The sequence below is a fragment of the Boleophthalmus pectinirostris genome, unplaced genomic scaffold (assembly GCF_026225935.1).
Source record: "Boleophthalmus pectinirostris isolate CB_2022bp ecotype Guang Dong unplaced genomic scaffold, ASM2622593v1 HiC_scaffold_11, whole genome shotgun sequence".
Classification (NCBI taxonomy): Eukaryota; Metazoa; Chordata; class Actinopteri; order Gobiiformes; family Gobiidae; genus Boleophthalmus; species Boleophthalmus pectinirostris.
The window spans coordinates 18,534,756-18,556,166 of record NW_026570994.1 but is presented as its reverse complement, the minus strand read 5'-3'; the positions used below and the strand labels follow the sequence as shown (position 1 = coordinate 18,556,166).

The 21,411-nt window shown below is 40.6% G+C and overlaps 1 protein-coding gene across 1 annotated transcript; it reads left to right on the top strand.

The window, feature by feature from the left end:
* Positions 1-1,467: 1,467 nt before the first annotated feature.
* LOC110156609 (solute carrier family 22 member 6) lies at positions 1,468-20,949 on the top strand. Its single transcript, XM_020920809.2, is given in 11 exon segments — positions 1,468-2,258; positions 7,501-7,598; positions 8,537-8,691; positions 9,927-9,965; positions 9,968-10,094; positions 12,786-12,888; positions 13,714-13,847; positions 15,376-15,587; positions 17,074-17,182; positions 18,918-19,181; positions 19,920-20,949. Coding segments are annotated over 11 exon segments (1,533 nt in total). The 5' UTR covers positions 1,468-2,036; the 3' UTR covers positions 19,990-20,949.
* Positions 20,950-21,411: the final 462 nt, after the last annotated feature.

The window sequence follows — 21,411 nt, the reverse complement described above, 5'->3', positions numbered from 1 at the left end:
CTAGAAATGATTAATTATATGACATAAAATTATTTAGTTGCCATTATATTATGACACTAAAAGCCAGTACACCCAGAAAATATTGATGTTTTTTTGCGAGAAATTGTAAATCTCTCTTTTTGTAATTCGCGTGAGATCAGTGAAAAAAGTGAGACAACCTTTAAGTTAAATGAGGGGTATCTAAAACAGTCAATTGGTCACATGATGCATACTTAAAATAATAACATATAGAAAATAAATGATTGAAAAAGTTAGACGTTAAAGGGCCCGTATTACGCTTTTTCTGATCTATGTTATAATGTTGTTTCCTCATCAAAAACGTAAACGAAGTTGTGTTTTCTTTCATTAACACAGTAGAGCTGCATATTTTGGCTGTGTTCTTCTTTGAAACTGAAAACACATTCCACCTTGTGATGTCATATGGTGATACAGGAAGTGCTCCACTGTGTTTTAAAACCTCAGTACACAATCGAATCATTTGAATGATTTCAGCCTTGGAACTGCTAACTTGAACACTACCGCCTCATGACATCACAAGGTGGAAGTATAATAAGTAGTGTGACCAGATTTTCAAATCAAAAACTGGTACATGCCCGGTTTGGAGTGGTTGGTAATAATAAAATTGTGAAACGAGCGCATAATTAAAGAAAACTGTTCTGCACTTGGCCCAGTCATGACTAACATGAGTCAGTATAGTCACATTTTCTTTGTGTTTTTGTCATTTTTAAGCAGCTTGTATTTTACCTAAATAAATAACAATTTATGCCTCTCTTTACTGTTGACAGGGAACAAATTGGTCAAAAAGAGAGACACCTGGGACATTTCTTGTATAAAACTGGGACAAATCACATAAATCTGCTGGGACAGGGGACACATGGCTCAAAACTGGGACTGTCCCAGGTAAAAAGGGACGTTTGGACTCCCTAATAATAAGTTCTTATTATAGATCCATGGATGGAACACAGTATTTTGAGCTTTGGAGATGTAGACAGACTAATAATAAAGGGGGTTACTCAAATGTGTGAATGAAACAAAACTCTAGGTCTGTTTTTGAGGAGGTAACAACATTATAACATGGCTTAAAGCTCATAAGAGTCAATATTTGTGTAATATAGAACCTTTATACTACAATTATTAAGCTATACCTTGAATAGAGTTTCCTAAATTACAGTTAAAACCAAGCTGTGATTAAAAACCCATAACAAAAATGCATTTAACTACAGTGCAATAGAAAACCACTGAACTGAACTTGGTCTGACCTGAACTTTTTTTTTTTTTTTAAATGAGGAAACAACATTCTAATATGGCATAAAGTTCACAAGAGAAAATTTTGAGTAATATTTTTAAGCATTTTTACGTGTTGCAATACGTTTTCTCGGACACAAGATGGCGGCCAGTTAGCGGTTACCTGTTCGGGGATCCGTGGGACGAACCGCTGGAGGCTAAACCGTTGCAGTCTGTCAAAGTGTTTTTCTCGTGTCGTGACCCTAAAGAGAAAAGAGGAGTGGTTAAAGTTTGTCGAGGAGAGTTCACTGGAGTCACCGGGGTCTTGTTTTGACAGTTCTGAGAGCTGACAAATGACAGACGCAGCTGTGGGCGCAGAGAAATAGGAGAACCGGGGGCAGACAGCGGAGGCTCAGCCCGACTCAGCCCGACATGAGGCGCGGACATCAGGCGGCGTGGACAGCTCTCAAGCCCCGGTGGTGACGGCTGCCTTCTGCGTAACTCGGGATACTTTTTTATAACTTTACACCGCTTGGAACATTTAATACGTGCAGGGATTAAAAATAAGTTACATCTTTTTGAATTAAAAAAGGAAAACATTTTATTTATTTAGCTAACAACGCACCGCGAACTGAATGACCTCGAATGACAATTATGTCTCAAGTGGAAATAGCCGTTTACTGCTTTATCTCGTTATTTTCCCGTCTTTTTTCACGTTTTTGCACGTTTTAGCACTTTTATCTGTCCAAATCTGGGAGAATATCTGATTTATCGTCGCTGGGAAGTTTTTTTAAACCCTAAAAACAATCACCATGTCCCCGCTGCAGTTGGCTGTTTACTGGCGCTTATCGCTCGTTTTCGTTTTCTCGGCGTTTCTCTTCTTTTTGGACATTTTAACGGCTGCGGCGGTGGTGGACACGTGTAGCCATGACAACCGCACCGAAGCAGCCGCGAGGGCAGCTTTCAACCAATCAGAGCCCGCGGAATTATCGGAGCCCATCGCTGATTGGACGGTTTTCACGTGGAGCCAAGAGGTGAGTTCGAAAGATTTATTATTTTTATTTATTTTTTTAATCGTATTTATCGTTTAATTTACAGCTCAATGTGCTTAAATTACTCCCAACATGGACAAATTATATGGATTTATATGGCTCGATTGATTACTGTTGTTTATTTAAAGTATTGATTCATTAGCCCCAGTATGTCACTTTTTTTTCCCCCCAAAATATAGACCAAATATACTATTGGCCAAAACATTTATTATTTATTTATACGTATGGGAGTCAGTAACACAATTTTGATTCTGATTCGATATGTTTTTGTATGAAGAATTGACAATATTTTTTTTTTAAACTTTAAAACTTTTGAACTTTGAAAATAAAAACAGTATGGTTTTATCTTTCCGTCTCTATGGAGTCACGCAGTTGACACTCCCACTAATTTTCCAAGGAATTTTTGAGCAAAAAAATAAATAAAAAGCTTTGAATTTAAAAAATGTGAGACAGACAAGTTTAATGTCATATTGTTGACCATTCTAGGGCTTAAAAAAAAAAAAAAAATTACCAGAAAGAATTACCAGAAAGTGCACCTTTAAATATAAAATAAATTTTTAGGCGTTTCAAATTAGAATTTTGCCCAATTTTGTCAGCTTTAACCCATATTAATTAGCAATAAATTTGGGTTTCTTGGTTTGATTATTCTTTGATTCCCCTTGTGCAACCCAGTGTTTCTCCTTATGTAACCTGCATGGTCATTTAAGAAAACAAATAGTTAAAGACTGGCCAAAATCCACAATAGTTAGATAATGTTTACCCTTTGTGTGTGAGCCAGGCTGATTATGGCGAATGCATGTGACTGTCTGAGGAAACACGGAGCTTGTTTGTTTTTCTGTTAAAGTCCGTCAGATCTCTTTACCGTGGATCTGAATGCAAAATCATGCGCCGCAGGTTAATAAACGAGCTCGCTCACGTAATGTCTGACTCCTGTATCAGTATTAAAATGCACAGGTCTAGATTGTGTAAAGAAGTGGTCTAAGGAAGCCTGACGTGAGCCCTAGCGTTTGTTCCAGTCAAATGAAGTTCATCGAAGCTGGCAGTTATAGGAGCGAATTTGGAGTTCCAGATTAAGAATAGGTATTTATTTATGGGCAAAGAATCAAAATAAATACGAAAAAGACCAAAATGACGAGGCTCACTGCAGCAGTTAAAGCGAGATTTTCAATAGAAAGTGAGTCGATGGAGGCCAGAAGTGCACCCCATGTTCACTTCCTATTTGAAACGTGACAATTCAGCAGAATGTGGGCCAACAAAAATCAGTTTGAGGGCCAGATTTGACTCCAGAGACATATTTTGGGCACCACTGTGAAATGTATTTAAAACGAAAACATTTTTAGTAATGACCTGGTTCAGCTGTTATGTTGTTGAGTGAGTTCATTGTTTATCTGTGTCAAAAATGAGGTGGAGTCTTTTTCAAAGGCTGGTCCCAACAAGTCTAACGCTTTTAAACTGTTGCAAGATTTTTTCAATTCCCAAATACAGCTTGTTTTTATTTGCTTTTTACTCCCTTTATTTTGCAGTTTCTCTCACATTCGATGTTGTGAAATAGTTTGGCTGTAGATCTTTAGTCGGTCGATGAGTCTTAGTTGACCAGTATTTTTATTAATCGGCTAATCGTGTTATTTAAATTATAAGGATTTAACAACAGAAATGAGAAGTTAATGAGTGGTTTAGCTGAAGATTTGGTATGTTTTTGGTTTCTACATATACAAAAGCAGACTAAACTCAATTTAAATACATTGATCCTAGTGCTTTAGTTGTTTATGCATAAACTCCCGTGCAGTCTTGCGAGTGCAATTTAGGTCAGATTTACAGAGATACGTCATATAGTTTTGAAAGTTTTTGCCACGCCCCCTTTTTAGTCGCGCAATCACTAAACCCAAGTCCACACAGTTGTCACTCATAGGTACATTGTGTACCTTTTGTGGATATTGTTTTGTCTGGAATGTTTCGCACTACGGTGTTAAACCTTTCTATCTTCACGGAGACCAAACCAGACCAAGTTACAAATAGGGGTAACATTAAGAAGTTGCCGATACGATACATACCTCGATACTTAGGCCACGATACGATACACACCTCAATACTTAGGCTACGATACGATACATACCTCGATACTTAGACCACGATACGATACATATCTTGATACAGTGCACTTTCGATTCGATATGATGTATTTCAAATCGATTCAGTACAATTCAATAAAAAATAAAGGCTAAATCATGATACTACATTTGATACTCAAGTCTTTGTTTAACCATGTCTTGTGCAAAGTTCATGTAAACACACCCATTTAATCAAAACAAGTTTCCTTCCTTCAACAAGTGTTGAAGAAAATTCCATGTTCATATTTGCTGTAGCGGTGTCTTTATTGGTTGGAAGTTCCATGTTGTAAGCAGGCACACGCATGATGTCTGTGGAGCAAGCTGACCATGAGCAAAGGTATAGGAAGTATTTTATACATAAAGAAGTGGGTAAAGAATGCAAATTAACATTTGCAGGAATTTCACAGCAATAACAAAGCACCCTCATTTATTACTTTACTCAAAACTTAATTTTAAAAGTCACATTAAAAAGCTTGGAAACACACTGAAGTTTAACTTGATGGATTTTAAACATATTAGAAATTCTTTAACAGTTTAAGCGTCATATACTTATTTTAATGCCATGATTGTCTCGCATCTTCAGTATTGTATTACGCGCTGGTCTCAGGTGTGTGAAACGTTTTTAAAGCCGATAGAAACATTGTATAAAGGAGCACTAAAATCCATGAAAAAAAGTTTCGCCTGAGCCACCACTGTTCAATACTTGTCAAATATAAATTGCTAAATGTTGACAACATGTTTAAATGTAATCAAATATTAACATTATTTAAAATCATTCATAACTCAGCTGAGCCCGCCCACTGAGAAAGTTTGTGGTGCTCAGTTCAGAGAAAACCTGTAGAACCACACGGTCCACAGCCCGAGGAGAGCGTCGTGTTCCAAGATGCACAACCTCATTTGGTCTGTCATCATTCTCCTACAGAGTCATAAACCTCTGGAACAGCCTCCCACATGAAATTATATCATGTTCTAATTATGAAATGTTTGCACGCCTGAACAAACAATGACTTTTAACCAAACAAACCTGTACACATTAATCTGTCCTGTTTGAATGCAGCAATATGAAATGTAAATATGTAAAAATAGTGTTTGGATGTGGTGACTGAATGAGACTATAGTTTTACTTATTGATTGACTGGATGAAGGATTGCATCAGTATACATTGCACTGTATTTTATTGACATCAACCTGTCCCGAGACTGAAGCTGGAAATGACCAGTTTTGCTATAACCCAAGCATATGACCTCTCTGTGTAGCTCAATGTTTTTATGTGCATTATCCCTGATAAATAAACAAATAAACTAAACTCATAAACCCCATGTTGGTAAAATGATGGTCATTGTTTCAAAGGATGATCATATCAGGTACAGCTGACGGTAACAAAGGAGAGCAGCAGGGGGCAACAGGTGAAGACTCCTGGGGCCTTGGATGGTACCATGAATCAAGTCTTAAAGGGATAGTTTGGGTTTTTTGACATGAATCTGTATGGCATTCCTGTCAGCGGTGTCGTGCATCCACACCGACTTACCCCCGACAGCGCCCGGTGAGCCGAGATCCTGGACGTTTTCGGTGCTGACGAAAGTAGTCCGGCAAGTTGGCTGGGGACACGAAAATGACGCGTTTTTCTTCTCAAAACAATACGTGTTCAAAAGAGTGACACATTTGCATCACAAAACCTTTGTCCTCAAAAAAGTAAAAGTCAGACCTCATAATCGCTTGGCACTATTTTCTCTCCGTTCTTATCACTGTCAGTGTGGATGCACGACACTGCTGATGGGGATGCCATACAGATTCATGTAAAAAAAAAAACGAACTATCCCTTTAAGTGTAAAACATATGGATTTGTTAACCAGAATAAAACTAAACCAGAGAATAGTTGCTTTTTTTCCACACAAGCAACAAAACTGTAGCTCTGTAACAAAATAATTTAGTAAAATATACCAAAAAATACTCACGCCCACGATATTGATACTGATTGATACTGTATTATCACATTAAATGATACGATATATCAATATTTCGATATTTCTGCACAATCCTAGTTACAAGTCAGATCAGTGGAGAGTCAGAATGTCTGTTTTTCTAGGTATTTTTGAGCCATAAAACCTCCTGTTGTTGAATAAATGTAAGTCTGAGCTGTTTAAAGTCACACTGTGGAACATTCCAGGCAAAGCAATGACATATCCTAAGAAACAAGCAGGTGTGAAGTCCTGAAAATGGAGACTCTACTCCAGCCTGACCGAGGTACAGACTGACCTTTGACACCGGCGCTTGATAACGTTAGATTATGTAACGAAATCGCGTGATGGAGAAATGATGTAACAGCAGATGTGTGTAATACTGAGAATATCACATTGCATTCTGTATTAAAGATGCACTGTGCAATTTTCCTGGAAGAGGCTCTGCTGACTTTTTGACCCCCAAGGAAATGTTACTGCTTTGCCTGGAATGTGCCCTGGTACGACTTTAAACATTTCCAGTCATTACAGGTGTTTCTCTTGCTCAAAAATACAATAAATCCTTCTGTAGGGGCGTCTCTCCACAGATCTGAACTGTAAGGAAGGCATTCAACAAAATAAAGCTGTTGTATTTATATTAATTAGTCTAATCATGATTATTGTGTAATTTAGATTTAGGTTTTTTGCGCTTGTTTCCTTTATGGTTGCTACGTGGAAGTAAATTTATAAGCATAAACTTCACCAGAATAAATTTATCTTCATTAATTTTTGCAATTTAAGACAGCCTTTTGACATATTAAATCTAAACAAGCTGTTATAATGAATAATTTTATGCAGTCCGATGTATAAACCCTTTTGCATTGTACTCGCATTGTATTTATTTCTTTTATTATTGTTATTTTATTATTATTTATTTAAAGAAAGTATGAAATCAGTCAGAAAATTTTGCACTTTTGACATTGTTGATGTAGTATTGAAAAAAATAAAAAAAATAGGCAATAAAGTTTGTAAACTCTTAAATATGTTATGTTTTAATGAAAGAAGTGTAATCTCTCATATGCACTTTAAATAATAGATAGGCTTGTAATATGTGAATAGTACAAAGCTTTCTGTGTAATTATTTAATGTAATGACGTTCGTGTGTGTTTTTGTGTGCAGTCCGTGTGCAGATGGAGGGGGTGGCTGTGTTATGGTCAGACTCTCTTCATGGTCGGGCTGCTCCTCGGCTCTCTGGTGGGAGGAGCCATTTCAGACAGGTAATGGAACGAAGTCGATCCCATACAAGTGACATTTTCTATCTCATCTCAGCTTCCTCTGACCCTGTTCTCTGCATCGTCTGCTCTTCTGACCCTCTCCTCTGCTCTTCTGACCTTCTCCTTTTCTCCTCTGACCCTCCTCTCTGCTTGTTTTCTCCTCTGCTCTTCAGACCCTCTCCTCTTCTCCTCTGACCTTCTCCTTTTCTCTGACCCTCTTTTCTCCTCTGACCCGCTTCTTTTCTCCTCTGACCCTCTCCTTTCTCTGACCCTCTTCTCTTCTCCTCTGACCCTCTCCTTTTCTTCTCTGACCCTCTCCTCTTCTCTGACCCTCTTCTCTTCTCCTCTGACCCTCTCCTTTTCTTCTCTGACCCTCTCCTCTTCTCTGACCCTCTTCTCTTCTCTGACCCTCTTCTCTGCTCTTCTGACCCTCTCCTCTTCTCCTCTGACCTTCTCCTCTGTTCCTCTGACCCTCTCCTCTGTTCCTCTGACCCTCTCCTCTGTTCCTCTGACCTTTTCCTCTGCTCTTCTGACCCTCCTCTCTTCTCTTTTTCTTCTTTGCTCCTCTGACCCTCTCCTTTGTTCCTCTGACCCTCTCCTCTGCTCCTCTGACCCTGTCCTCTGCTCTTCTGACCCTCTCCTCTGCTCTTTTGATCTTCTCCTCTGCTCCTCTCCTCTTCTCCTCTGACCCTCTCCTCTGCTCTTTTTCTCCTCTGTTCCACTGACCCTTTCCTCTTCTCCTCTGACCTGCTCCTCTGCTCCTCAGAATCTCTCCTCTTCTCTCTGACCCTCTTCTTTGTTCCTCTGACCCTCTCCTCTGTTCTTCTGACCTTCTCCTCGTTCATCTGACCCTCTCCTCCTCTGTTCCTCTGACCTTCTCTCTCTGACTCTCTCTCTCTCTGCTCCTCTGCTCCCTTCTCCTCTGCTCCTCTGCTCCCCAGGTTCGGTAAGCGTCCGGTGCTCTTGGCGTGCGTCTTCGTCCACTCTTTCTGCGGCCTGGTCCCCGCTCTGGTCTCTCAGCCGCTCGTCTTCCTCGTTGTTCGATGTCTCACTGGACTCTGCTCCTGCATCATCAACAACTGCGCCTTCAGCCTGGGTAACACACTTTTATACTTTATACTTCATATTTTATTTATTTTAAAGGGATGATATTGTACTGAACTGTTTTCTCCTCAAATACAAACCTTGTTGTTGTTTAAATTATGTCTTAGGAAGTTTTCTAGGACATTTTTATCTAAATTTTCTCTCTCTCTCTCTCTCTGTGTCTTCTCTCCTCCTTCTCTTTCCTCCCTCTCCCCTCTTCTCTCTCTGTCTCTCTTTCTCCCCCTCCTTCCCTGTATCCCCTCTGCACACTCCTCCTCCTTCCTTTTTCTCTGTCCCTTCATCTCTTTCTCTCTTTCTCCGTTATCTCCTCACCCCTTCCTCTCTCTCTTTCTCTCCACACTCTGCCTCCCTCCCTCACTCCTCTCTCTCTCTCTCGTCGCTCATCCCTTTCTTTTTCTCTCCCCCTCCTCTCTCTCTCTCTCGATCTCCTCACCCCTTCCTCTCTCCCTTTCCTCCCTTAATTGTACGCAACTCCTCGCTCTCTTTGCTTCTCTCCTCACTTTCCTTTTTTCTACCCCTCCTGTCTCTCTCTCTTTTATGTCCTCACCCCTTCCTCTCTCTTTCTCTCCCCCCTCTGCCTCCCCCTCCCTCCCTCCCTCCCCTCCTTTCTCTCTCATCGCTTTTCTTTTTCTCTACCCCTGCCTCTCTCCCTCTCTTTCTCCTTTATTTCCTCACCCCTCACTCTCTCCCATCCTCTCTGTCCCTCTCTCTCTTCCCTCCCTTAATCATCCCCCCTCCTCTCTCTCTCTCTCTCTCTCTCTTTTATCTCCTCACCCCTTCCTCTCTCTTTCTCTCCACTATCTGCCTCCTCTCTCCCTCCCTCCCCTCCTCTCGCTCTCTCATCCCTTCTTTTTCTCTACCCCCTCCTCCCTCTCGCTCTTTCTCCTTTACCTCCTCACCTCACCGCCACTGCTCTCTCTCTTCTCTCCTCTCTTTCTTTTTTCTCTGCCCCCCTCCCCTCTCTCTCTTCTTCTCTCCGGTCCTCTCTCTCGCTTTTTCTGTTCCCTTCCTCACTCTCACCTCTCCCCTCCATTCTCTCTCTCTCGCTTCTCTCCTCCTTTTCCTTTTTCCATACCACACCCTCTTTCTCTCTGTCTGTCACTCACTTTTTCTCTCCTCCCTTCCCTTCTCCCTACCTCCTCTCCTCTCTGTCTTTTTTCTCTCCTCTCTTCTCTATCTTCTCAAACCCTCTCTCTTTCTCTCCTCTCTTCCTTCTCTCCCTCTCAGCGGTGGAGTGGACCCTGCCCCCCTTTCGTCTCTGGCCGCCGCCGTCCTCCCGTTCTGCTTTAGTCTGGGGACGATGGGCGGAGCCGTTTTGGCCTGGATCACCCCCACCTGGACCTGGCTGCACCTGACGCTGTCCCTGCCGCAGATCGCCTGTCTCCCGCTCTTCTAGTTTGTATTTAATCTCATTACACACAATACTCTAACCTTAATATATGAACTTTTATTTAACAAATGTGAGAAAACAGAAAGACAGCGTGATTTAAACATTTCTTATCAATAAAGTCTCCTGTAATTCTGAATTCAAGATTGACGATAGTAGGTTTATAGAGCTCGGAATCAGCGTTTAGGGTTATAAAAATGTTAAAATAAGTTTCACTAAAAGCCGCCACACACTACAGGAGAATTTTCCCTTGATTTTGGCTGCGATTTGCTTCTCCCCGAGTTCAGAGAGGCGTGACCCGACTTTTTGTGTGACTCTGAGATCCTCTGTCATAAATCGTAACCACCAAACATCTGCAACACTACGGTATTCAATAAATCAGTCAAACAATCAAACTTTATTTATAGAGCGCTTTTCGAACAAAAAAATGCTACACAAAGCGCTTTACAGTGATTAAAAACAATTCCCTCCCCCACCAAAGCTAAGATAAACAGGTGGGTCTTGAGATTACTATCTGTGACATAACTATCTTTTTTACTACAAACTATCTGGAATCTCTCATAACTTTCTTTTTTACCCCTCCGCAACATCAGCACATACAACAAAAACACAGTACAGATGATATTGACAAGACTAGCACCCGGGGAGGAGAGGGAACCCCAAAATATAGACAGGCAGCCTCTAGATCCTGCAGCCAGGGGGCGCTGGACACAACAAACCTGCCCGACAATTCTGGGTGGGGCAAAAGCTGCGAAGGCGTAGAGAAAGTTGGGGATGAGGAGAGCCCCCGTCCTGCAAAAAGCCGATAAAAGAGAGCACCAGGGGCAGAGGAGTGACGGACACAGAGACACATTTCACAAATAATATCACAGTTTTGACTTGTATCTAAACTAGAATTGCTGTGCTCTTTTGAACATTTAAGAGTCTCAAAGCGAGTTGTTTTACTGTAGACAGGAAACAGCTGTGGTCTGCAGGCATATCCCACTGCAGTCTTTGCGATCGGAGAGTTTAAGTCTCGTAACATTCTCCTTGTGTCTGTGGTGTGCGCTTTTTGTCGCACATTTAAAAATCGTTCAAGGGCCCGTTTACACGAGAACGCTTGCGGGTAAAAACGACAAAATATTTTATCAGAAGTGCCTTTCGTTTAGACGGTGACGGCGTTTTTGGGGCTTAAAAACGCAAAAATCTGAAACCACCCTCCAGAGTGTAAAAGTTGAACACGCTCCACCGTTGCGTCTCCGTCTACACTGCCCAAGACGCAAAACTCTGGTCAGATCTGCTCACGTCGCGTACTTTTGCGTCACCGTATGCACGCAGATTTCCTCCCGAAAACGCTCATCTAAACACGGTATAAAAAGTGAAGACTCAACACCACTTTTGCGTCTTCTGTTCAGACCGTCATCATATAAACGTAGACTCTGACTGAAAAATCCTGTAGTGTGTGGCGACCTTAAAGACCCCCTGCTTGGTAAAAACAACATGGAGAAATGGCAAAAACAGAAACATTTAATTCTGTCACCTGGACCAAAGTCTGGAGAAAGGTTCTGGTCAGACACTGGTGGAAACTACTGTGAAAATAACACACCTACACCTTGTTTGCGGTTTTTGTTTGTTGGCTGGACTAAGGTCGTTTAGTATAAATACACTGAGATCAGCATGTGCCGGTGGAGGAGAAAAAGGTGGTGGGTTATCTCAGGGATTGCACCTGTTTTTTTAATTTTTTTTATTGATTCATTCATGACAGCACGTTTAGTTAAAAAAATAAAGTGTTGAGCGTTTGTTGACTCAAAGCTGCACTGTGTAACTTTTCTGGTGGAGAGTCAGTCAAATACTTTTCTTTATGGAGATGTTATTGCTTTGTCTGTAATGTTACGTGTATTAAATATGGTATTAAACCTTTCTATCTTCATGGAGACCAAACCAGACCAAGTTACAGGTCAGATCTGTGGAGAGGCAACCCTGCTCACAGTCAGAATGCCTGTTTTTTGAGGTATTTTTGAGCTATAAAACCAGGACTAGACACCAGGACCAAACTAGTACTAAACCAGCATTAAATCAGGACTAAATCAGGACTAAACTAGGATCAAACCAGGACCAAGCTAGGACTAAACCAGCATTAAATCAGGACTAAACCAGGACTAAACTAGGACCAAACCAGGACTAAATCAGGATCAAACCAGAACCAAACCAGGACCAAACACCAGGACCAAACTAAGACTAAATCAGCATTAAATCAGGACTAAACCAGGACTAAATCAGCACTAAATCAGGATCAAACCAGAACCAAACCAGGACCAAACTAGGACTAAACCAGCATTAAATCAGGACTAAACCAGGACTAAACTAGGACCAAACCAGGACTAAATCAGGATCAAACCAGAAACAAACCAGGACCAAACACCAGGACTAAACCAGCATTAAATCAGGATTAAACCAGGACTAAATCAGGATCAAACCAGAACCAAACCAGGACCAAACTAGGCCTTAAACCAGCATTAAATCAGGACTAAACCAGGACCAAACCAGGATTAAACCAAGGTAGAGCTGTTTAAAGTCACACTGTGGAACATTCCAGGCAGAGCAATGACGTATCCATAGAAAAAAGCAGGTGACGGACTCATAACCAAAAAGTTACACAGTGAACCTTTAAAAGTTTTTTGAGATATGCCTTTCCAAAACGTGGTATAATGTGATTCCAGTTGGATCCCGGAGTCTCCGCGTTGGCTGCTGCTGAAGAAGAGGATGGACGTTTTGGAGCGTTACCGCGGCAACAGCAAAAAGGACAAACACTGTCTCGACCAAGTACGAGTTTAGTCTCAAGGTTTAAGTTTGATCTTAGTCAGAATGAAACAAGGACCAAGCTAAGACCAAATATCAAGACCTAACCAGGACTAAACACCAGGACCAATCCATGATTAAACCAGGAATAAACCAGGACAAGGACTAAACTAGGACTAAACCAGAACCCAGGAGTAACTCGGGACTAAACCAGGACTAAACACCAAGACCAAACCAGGACTAAATCAGGACTAAACAAGGACCATACACCAGGAACAAACCAGGACTAAATCAGGACTAAACCAGGATTAAATCAGCACTAAATCAGGACTAAACCAGAGCCAAACACTAGGACCAAACGTGGACTAAACCAGAACTAAACCAGAACCAAACTAGGTCCAAATGAAAACCAAACTAGGACCAAACCAGGACCAAACACCAGGACTAAATCAGCACTAAATCAGAACTAATCCAGGACTAAACTAAGACCAAACACCAGGACCGAAACCAGGACTAAATCAGCACTAAATCAGGACTAAACCAGCACTAAACCAGGACCAAACCAGGACCAAACACCAGGACCAAACTAGGACTAAATCAGCACTAAATTAGAAAAACCAGGACTAAATCAGGACAAACACCAGGACTAAATCAGGACTAAACCAGAACCAAACAGTAGAACCAAACCAGGCAAGACTAAATCAGCATTAAATCAGGACCAATCCAGGACCAAACCAAGACTAAACCAAGATTAAATCTGGACTTGACTTGGGACCAGAAAAGGTTTAAATCAGGACAAACCTCAGACCTTTTACTTTACTTTTATATTGTTGTTTCGTTTGCTTTCAGCTGCTGGACTCCGCGTACTCTGAGCTGCAGAAAGCCGCTGAGGCCAAAATAGAGACCGACTCCGCCCACTGTGACACCATCCACCTGCGCCACCCCACCGTCCTCAAACGCCTCTTCATCATGAGCTACATCAGGTGACAATCTTGAAAAAAATCTAAAAAGTTTCACTGTAAGAAGGGCTAAAGTTCCTTCTCTGTGTTTTACTTTTTGTCATTTTCGCTTTGGTTTTCTGTGTAGATTTTCTTATATTTGACACCGGTCTCTTGCTATTTTTGCTTCTTATTTTGAATTTATTATGACCATTTATATTTTTTCTCTTTGTTTTTGTAATATATTGTGATGTGTGAGCTACAGTGTCCAAATAATTTCCCTTGTGGATCAATAAATGAGTGAATACCGTCATCGTCCACTGACATAAAAGCAGATCAATAAATGTCCTGAGATGCTCTTTTTCAGCAACAAAAAACTTCAGATCAGAGAGAGACATTTTAGGTTTGAACACACTGGATTTCAGCTTTGAACCTGGCAACACAAATGAGAGATTCCTCATGGTCCGCCTGGTCAAGTCCTGGTTTAGGTTTTGTGTTGGTTTAGTCCATCAGTAAAGCTGGTTTATTCCTTGTTTAGTTCTGTTCTTGCCCTGGTCTAGCCCTATATTCCTGGTTTCATCCTGGTTTAGTCCTGGTTTAGTCCTGGTTTCATCCTGGTTTAGTCCTGGTTTCGTTCGGGTCTAATCGTAATTTAGTCCTGGTTTAGTTCTGTTTTAGTTTTGGTTTATTTTTAGTTTAGTTCTGGTATAGTCTTGGTTTAGTCCATCATTAAAGCTGGTGTAGTTTAGTCTAGATTTAGTCCTGGTCTAGCCCTGGTCTAGCCCTATAGTCCTGGTTTTATCCTGGTTTAGTCCTGGTCTAGCCCTGTAGTCCTAGTTTAGTCCAGATCTAGCCCTGGTCTAGTCCTATAGTCCTGGTTTTATCCTGGTTTAGTCCTGGTCTAGCCCTGTTGTTCTAGTTTAGTCCTGGTCTAGCCCTCTAGTCCTGGTTTCATCCTGGTTTAGTCCTGGTCTAGCCCTGGTCTAGCCGTATAGTTCTGGTTTCATCCTGGTTTAGTCCTGGTCTAGCATTGTAGTCCTAGTTTAGTCTTGGTTTAGTCCTGGTCTAGCCTTGGTCTAGTCCTATAGTCCTGGTTTTATCCTGGTTTAGTAATGGTCTACCCCTGGTCTATCCCTCTAGTCCTGGTTTCATCCTGGTTTAGTCCTGGTCTTGGCATGGTCTAGCCCTATAGTCCTACTTTCATCCTGGTTTAGTCCTGTTCTATCCCTGTAGTCCTAGTTTAGTCCTGGTCTAGCCCTGGTCTAGCCCTGGTCTAGCCCTATAGTCCTGGTTTCATCCTGGTTTAGTCCTGGTTGAGTCCTGGTTTAGACCTGGTTTCATCCTGGTTTAGTCCTGGTTTCATCCTGGTTTAGTCCTGGTTTCATCCTGGTTTAGTCCTGGTTTAGTCCTGTTTTAGTCCTGGTTTAGTCCTTATTACTTCTTTTCAGTCGTTTATTACAGTTTAGTTGTGGTCTTACGCAGGTGACAGACCCCCACCCGAAAAGTTACATAGTGCGCCTTTAAACACACATTCCCCGTGCCCTCCCTTTGAACTCTGCCCTCCTCTCCTCAGCGTGGCCTCGGCGCTGACGTACTACGGCATCTGTCTGAACATCGGATCGTTTGGCGTCGGCGTCTACTCCGCCCAGTTTTTCTCGGGCCTGTCGGAAGCGCCCTGCCTCCTCGTCCCTCTGATCAGCCTGGGACGCCGACCGATCACGATCCTCGCGCTGTTCCTGAGCGGCGCCGCCTGCTTCCTGTCGCTGCTCATGTCGAAGTACAACTGTAAGGAAACACACAAGGGTCAAAAATACAAATCTGTGAATATTTTAAAAACACATTAGGCTAAAAAGGTTGGGTAATGTAGAAAGTACTGTAGTTTTCTTAAAGGTGCATTGTGTAACTTTTCGTTCAGGGGTCCGTCACCTGTTTGTTTCTATGGATACGTCATTACTCTGTCTAGAATGTTCCACAGCGTGACATTAAACAGCTCTACTTTACATTTATTCACTTACAGGTGGTTTTATAGCTCAAAAAATACCTAGAAAAACAACATTCTGACTGTGAGCGGGGTCGCCTCTCCACAGATCTGACCTGTAACTTGGTCTGGTTTGGTCACCATGAAGATAGAAAAGCGTTTGACGGACCCTCCACCAGAAAAGTTACAGAGTGCACCTTTAAAGCTTATAGCATGTTTTTAAAGGGCCCATCTCATGCAAAATAACTCTTTTCACATTGTATCTTCTGCACATAAACAAGCACCCCCCCCCCAAATTAGCCCAAAAATTAATTTGAGACCCATTGGCCCAACCTAAACACATTCTGCCAGTTAAAATGTGCAATCTTGTTCCCTGAATGAAATTGTACTTTTTAATTGTAGAATGTGTGCAGCCCAGTAGAGTTTGACGGCCCAACCTGAGGATACAGAGCGCAGATGTTGGACAAAAAAGGCCTTGATCTGCGAGCTGTGTTTAGGTCAGCTGTCCTCTGCTACATAATAAAAATCAATTTAAAATCTATAAAAATCCTACATTTGTGTTGTTGTCATTTTATGAAAACTGTATGATTTCAATTTTTTGTCGTTTTGACCATTTTTTACCATCTAAAGATTTTATAATATTTAGTTTGTGTTGGTTAATGAGAGTTGGCTGTCAGTTGTCCAAAAAATTTCAATGAAAAATTATTTAATTCAGAATAAAAATGATTTCCGCTTTAAAAATGTAAACACTTAATTCCTAATAATTATATGTAATTAAACTTAAATCAGAATAAATTGGGTGGTTTAATTCTGATTTTAAAGCCGATTTTAAAGTTCTGAATCTGACCCACTTGGCAGCTGATGTGCTCAGTCTGACGCTCCATTACGGCAGTTAGATTTTAATCTGCATTTTAATGTGTGTGTAATGTTGGAAGTACAACAGGTGAGCTCATCTGTCCTGTTAAACAAGTCTCTCACACAGACAGTTACAGTCACAAGTAGATACAGTCACAAGTAGATTTGTAAAAACAAATCGTTATCTGTTTTTTCATTTTGATTTTGGAGCCAAATAATGAAGAAAACAGATATTTTTTCATTTTCTTTTTTTTTTTTTTTATATTGAAAAATGAATGAACGAATGATACACGGATTATCACAGGCTCCTGAAAATGTGCTGTTTAAAACCATTTTGTGTTTTTTCTTGAGTTTTCAGACGATCTTAAAAATTTTTGTTGTGTTCGTTGTGTCACAAGTATAAACAGTGAGTCTAACGTTGTGCCGTGTGTCGTTCAGGTGAGGCCGTGCTGGTCATGTCCTCTGCTCTTCTGGGGAAGCTCTGTATCTTAATGGCCACGCTCATCTCCAACCTGTACAGCATCGAGCTCTTCCCCACCATCGTCAGGTAACTCCCACCACAAAACAATATCATCCCGCTTTCTATTGATGGTCAGTAGTCAATAAATCAGTCACTTCTCTCGACATTCGTTGTAAATGTTTGAGGCTGTTCTGTTGCACTTTCTCGAGGCGGAGGTCGGTTTATCACAGCAGAATCACCATTACTATTATGACACGATGTCACAATAACCGTGATATATCTTGATATCGTATCGTCAGAAATCTCACAATAATATCGTGCCTTGTTTTACAGTAGTAACAGCTAGGCCTGTAACGAAAACTGATTTTGCTGGATGATTAACTGACCAAGAATTTATTGCGATAAACAATAATATTGACATTTTGAGACCAGTTTCAACTATTATAATGACATTGGAATAAAAATGCAAACACACCCTTTCAAAGATCAATAAACCTTACTTTCTAAAGAACATTTAACACAGGAACTGTAAAACAACCAAAAACAACAGGCCTAAATAAAACAGACTTGTTAAGACAGAACTAGTCTAATGTGTCTGACTCACAGCGAGGACTTGTTCACAAAAATGGACTTGAATAAACCATTGATGAACCAAACACAACCAAAGCAATAAATAAAATGGATTATTAAGTATTGGAATATTATGTCTCGTCTCTCTGTGGCTGCTGCTGTGAGCCTCGTCATTTTGGTCATTTAAATGTTCGTATTAACCAAATACATGCCAAACCAGGCCAAATTTGTGCCAAATCTGTGCCAGTCTATTCCAGTCTAGGTCAAATATGTGCCAAACAAGGTCAAATTTGTGCCAAACCAGACCAAATCCATGTCAATCAAAGCCACATTGAGGCCAATCTGTTCCAATCAAGACTAAATTCATGTCAAATCCACATCAATCCAGGGCCAAATCTGTGCCAAATCCGTGTCAATTAAAGCCAAATGCGTGCCAATCTATTCCAATTTAGGCCAAACCAGGACAAATACATGCCAAACCAGGCCAAATCTGTGCCAAATCCATGTCAATCAAGGCCAAACACATGCCAAACCAGGTCAAATTCATGCCAAATTTATTTCTAACCATATCGAATCCATGTCAGTCAAGGCCAAATCCGTGCCAGTCCAATCCAGTCCAGGCCAAACAAGGCCAAATCCGTGCCAGTCCAATCCAGTCCAGGCCAAACAAGGTCAAATATGTGCCAAACAAGGTCAAATTTGTACTAAACCAGACCAAATCCATGTCAGTCATAGCCACATTCGTGCCAATCTGTCCCAATTTAGGACAAACCAGGCCAAAGACATGCCAAACCAGGACAAATTTGTGCCAAATTTGTGCCAAATCCATGTAAATCCAGGCCAAATCTGTAACAGTCCATTCCAATCCAGGCCAAACAAGGATAAATCCATGCCAAACAAGGCCAAATTTGTGTCAAACCAGGTCAAATTCATACCAAATTTGTGCCAAACTAGACAAAATTTGTGCCAAATCCAGGTCAATCCAGGTCAATCCAGACCTAATTCATGCCAAATTTCTGTCAACTTGTGATGTCATGAAGTGAACTGCTGCTTTTTCACTTTAGTTCAGTAGAGATCGGAAATTCCAGCGGCTGAAATGATCCAAATGATTCTAGTGAAGGTGTGTGGAGTTTAAAAACACAGTGGAGATCTTCCTGAATAAAACTAAAACAAACAAAACACAACTCCAGGTTTGTTTGTGACGAGGAAACTACATTATAAAATCAGAAAATAGTGTTGTTTTGGGTTCCAGGCAGCGCTGTGTGTCTCTGGTGAACCTCTGCTTTCGACTCGGATGCCTCGCCAACACCTTAGTCCCGCCCAGTTCAGACGGAGCGATCTCATTGGCTGCGATGTTGGTGTACAGCAGCGGACCAATCGTGGGCTGCGGTTTGTGCCTGTTGCTCCCGGAAACGAGCGGACTGCCACTTCCCGATTCTGTTTACGACTGTCAACAACAAAATAAACAAACAAGAAATGGGACCGACAGCAGCAACAACGCCCTCTGCTGGAGACGGTGAGGCAGAGACCTGGTTTAGATCTGGTTTGGAGCGTGTGTAGTTCCACTTAGTCCTGGTCTAGACCTGGTTTAGTCCTTGAACATACATCTGATGTTGTTTTATGTGGAACACGGTTTAGTTCAGATTTAAAATAAATCCTAGTTTATTTCACTTACTTTTAGCCCTGGTTTAGTCCTAGTTTAGTCCCAGTTTAGTCCCAATGAAGCCCTGGTCTAGTCCTGGTTTGGTTCTGATTAAGTCCTGAGTTAGACTTGTTTTTTTTAGTCCTGGTTTAGTCCTAGTTTAGTCTCAGTTAAGCCCTGGTTTGGTTCTGGTTTAGTCCTGGTTTAGCCCTGGTTTACTCTTGGTTTAGTCCTGGTTTTAGTCCTGGTTTAGCCTGGTTTAGTCCTCTTTTCATCTCTGTTAAGCCCTGGTTTAGTCCCAGTTTAGTCCTGGTTTAGTCTCAGTTTAGTCCTGGTTTAGTCTCAGTTAAGCTCTGGTTTAGTCCTAGTTGAGTCCTTTTTTTAGTCCTGGTTTAGCCTTGGTTTAGTCCTAGCTTATTCCCAATTAAACCCTGGTTTAGTCCCGGTTTAGTCCTGGTTTAGTCCCGGTTTAGTCCCGGTTTAGTTCCGGTTTAGTCCTGGTTAAGACCTGGTTTCGATTTGGTTTAGTCCTAGTTTAGTCCCAGTTAAGCCCTGGTTTAGTCCTAGTTTCGTCCTGTTTTAAATTCCTTTTACATTTTATTTCTCTTCCAGGTCGTGTGTAAACTCCCACAGCTCGCAGACAGAGACACCAACCAAAGAACCTCTGGGACTCCTGCTCTGAGCTCCCACAACGCACCAGGAGAATATTGGGCAACTTCCGAAGGTTTTTGGTTCATCTTGGACTCAACCCTGGAAAACACTGGCCCAGTTACAAAAGCCGTTAAAGGAGAATTTCAGTTAGAGCCACATAAAGATTGGACTCCACATTTCTCCAAAACACACTTAAGATCATTATATTCAAGATTTTACTAAACATTTTACACTTTCTTTGGATTTTCATGACGTAGAGTAAGACAAAACCCATATAATGTACACGAAAACATCTTTTATTTTGTTGAAATCATGTTTAAAGCATCACACTACACACACTACACATGGCAGCCAATTCACAACTGGAATTCCTTTTCTCTCTTTTTCTTCAGTTTTTTGTTTTGTTTTTTTTTCTCCCCTTTTCACTCTCCCATTAAAAAAATTATAATAATAAAAATTAAAAAAATTGTCCCTATACTTAAACCAATATTATTTTCACCATCATCATTTCCTTTCATAATTTTTTGTCATTTATTACAAACTCAAATCATAATTTTAAAGGCCTGACATGTCCATAGAAACAAGCAGGTGACAGACCCATAACCAGAAAGTTACACAATGCAGCTTTAAGATTAGTCCTATGAATGTATAAATTGTTTAGTATTTTTAGCGCGTGGTATTGGAGCAGAATCTCATTCCCTGATGCTTTTCATAAGAAATTTTCAAAACGTCCACAAAAAATCCACAAAAGTTTTCTCTGATAATTTCTATAAGTGACCACAACATCTGGAAGGGCATCTGACACACAGCAACATCTGCAGAATAACTAGAGACATTTGACATTTATTTGTTTTGTATAATTTTTTTGTAGCTTTTTCTATTGTGCTCCTCAAAAGTAAAATATTACACTACGTTCTTTAAACTGAAAATGGGGAAATATTTTGACTTTTTAAATGTCTTTTAGCAAATAAAATAAATATTTGTTTGATAATCTGTTGTCTTTTGTCAGTGTTTTTGTAAATTATAAAAAAACGAGACCAGCGCTTCTTAAATTTCAAAATATCTTTATTCTATTTTTACAATTATACCATGAAAAGAAGCAAATAGAACAATTACTTTACGACAATTATCCAGTTTAAATAACCCATCATGCTCAGAAAAAGTGCAATTTTTAGCACAGAAGTTAGTAAGTGTAAGATAATTCCACACATCGTAGCAAAAAATATACAAAAAAAACTTAATTTTATTTTGAAAGGGAAGACAGGTTTTTGTTCGAGAGTTAAAATTCCTAAAAAGTGCTACTGAAAAAAACAACAACAGTTAAATATGTTATAGTCTATAACAAAACTCAAGTCCAGGTCTACATTTTCAGAGCATAGATCAGAAAATAGCTTAATAAGGCACTAAACTCAAGCAAATATAACATTATTTATATGTTTTAATAATACGACAG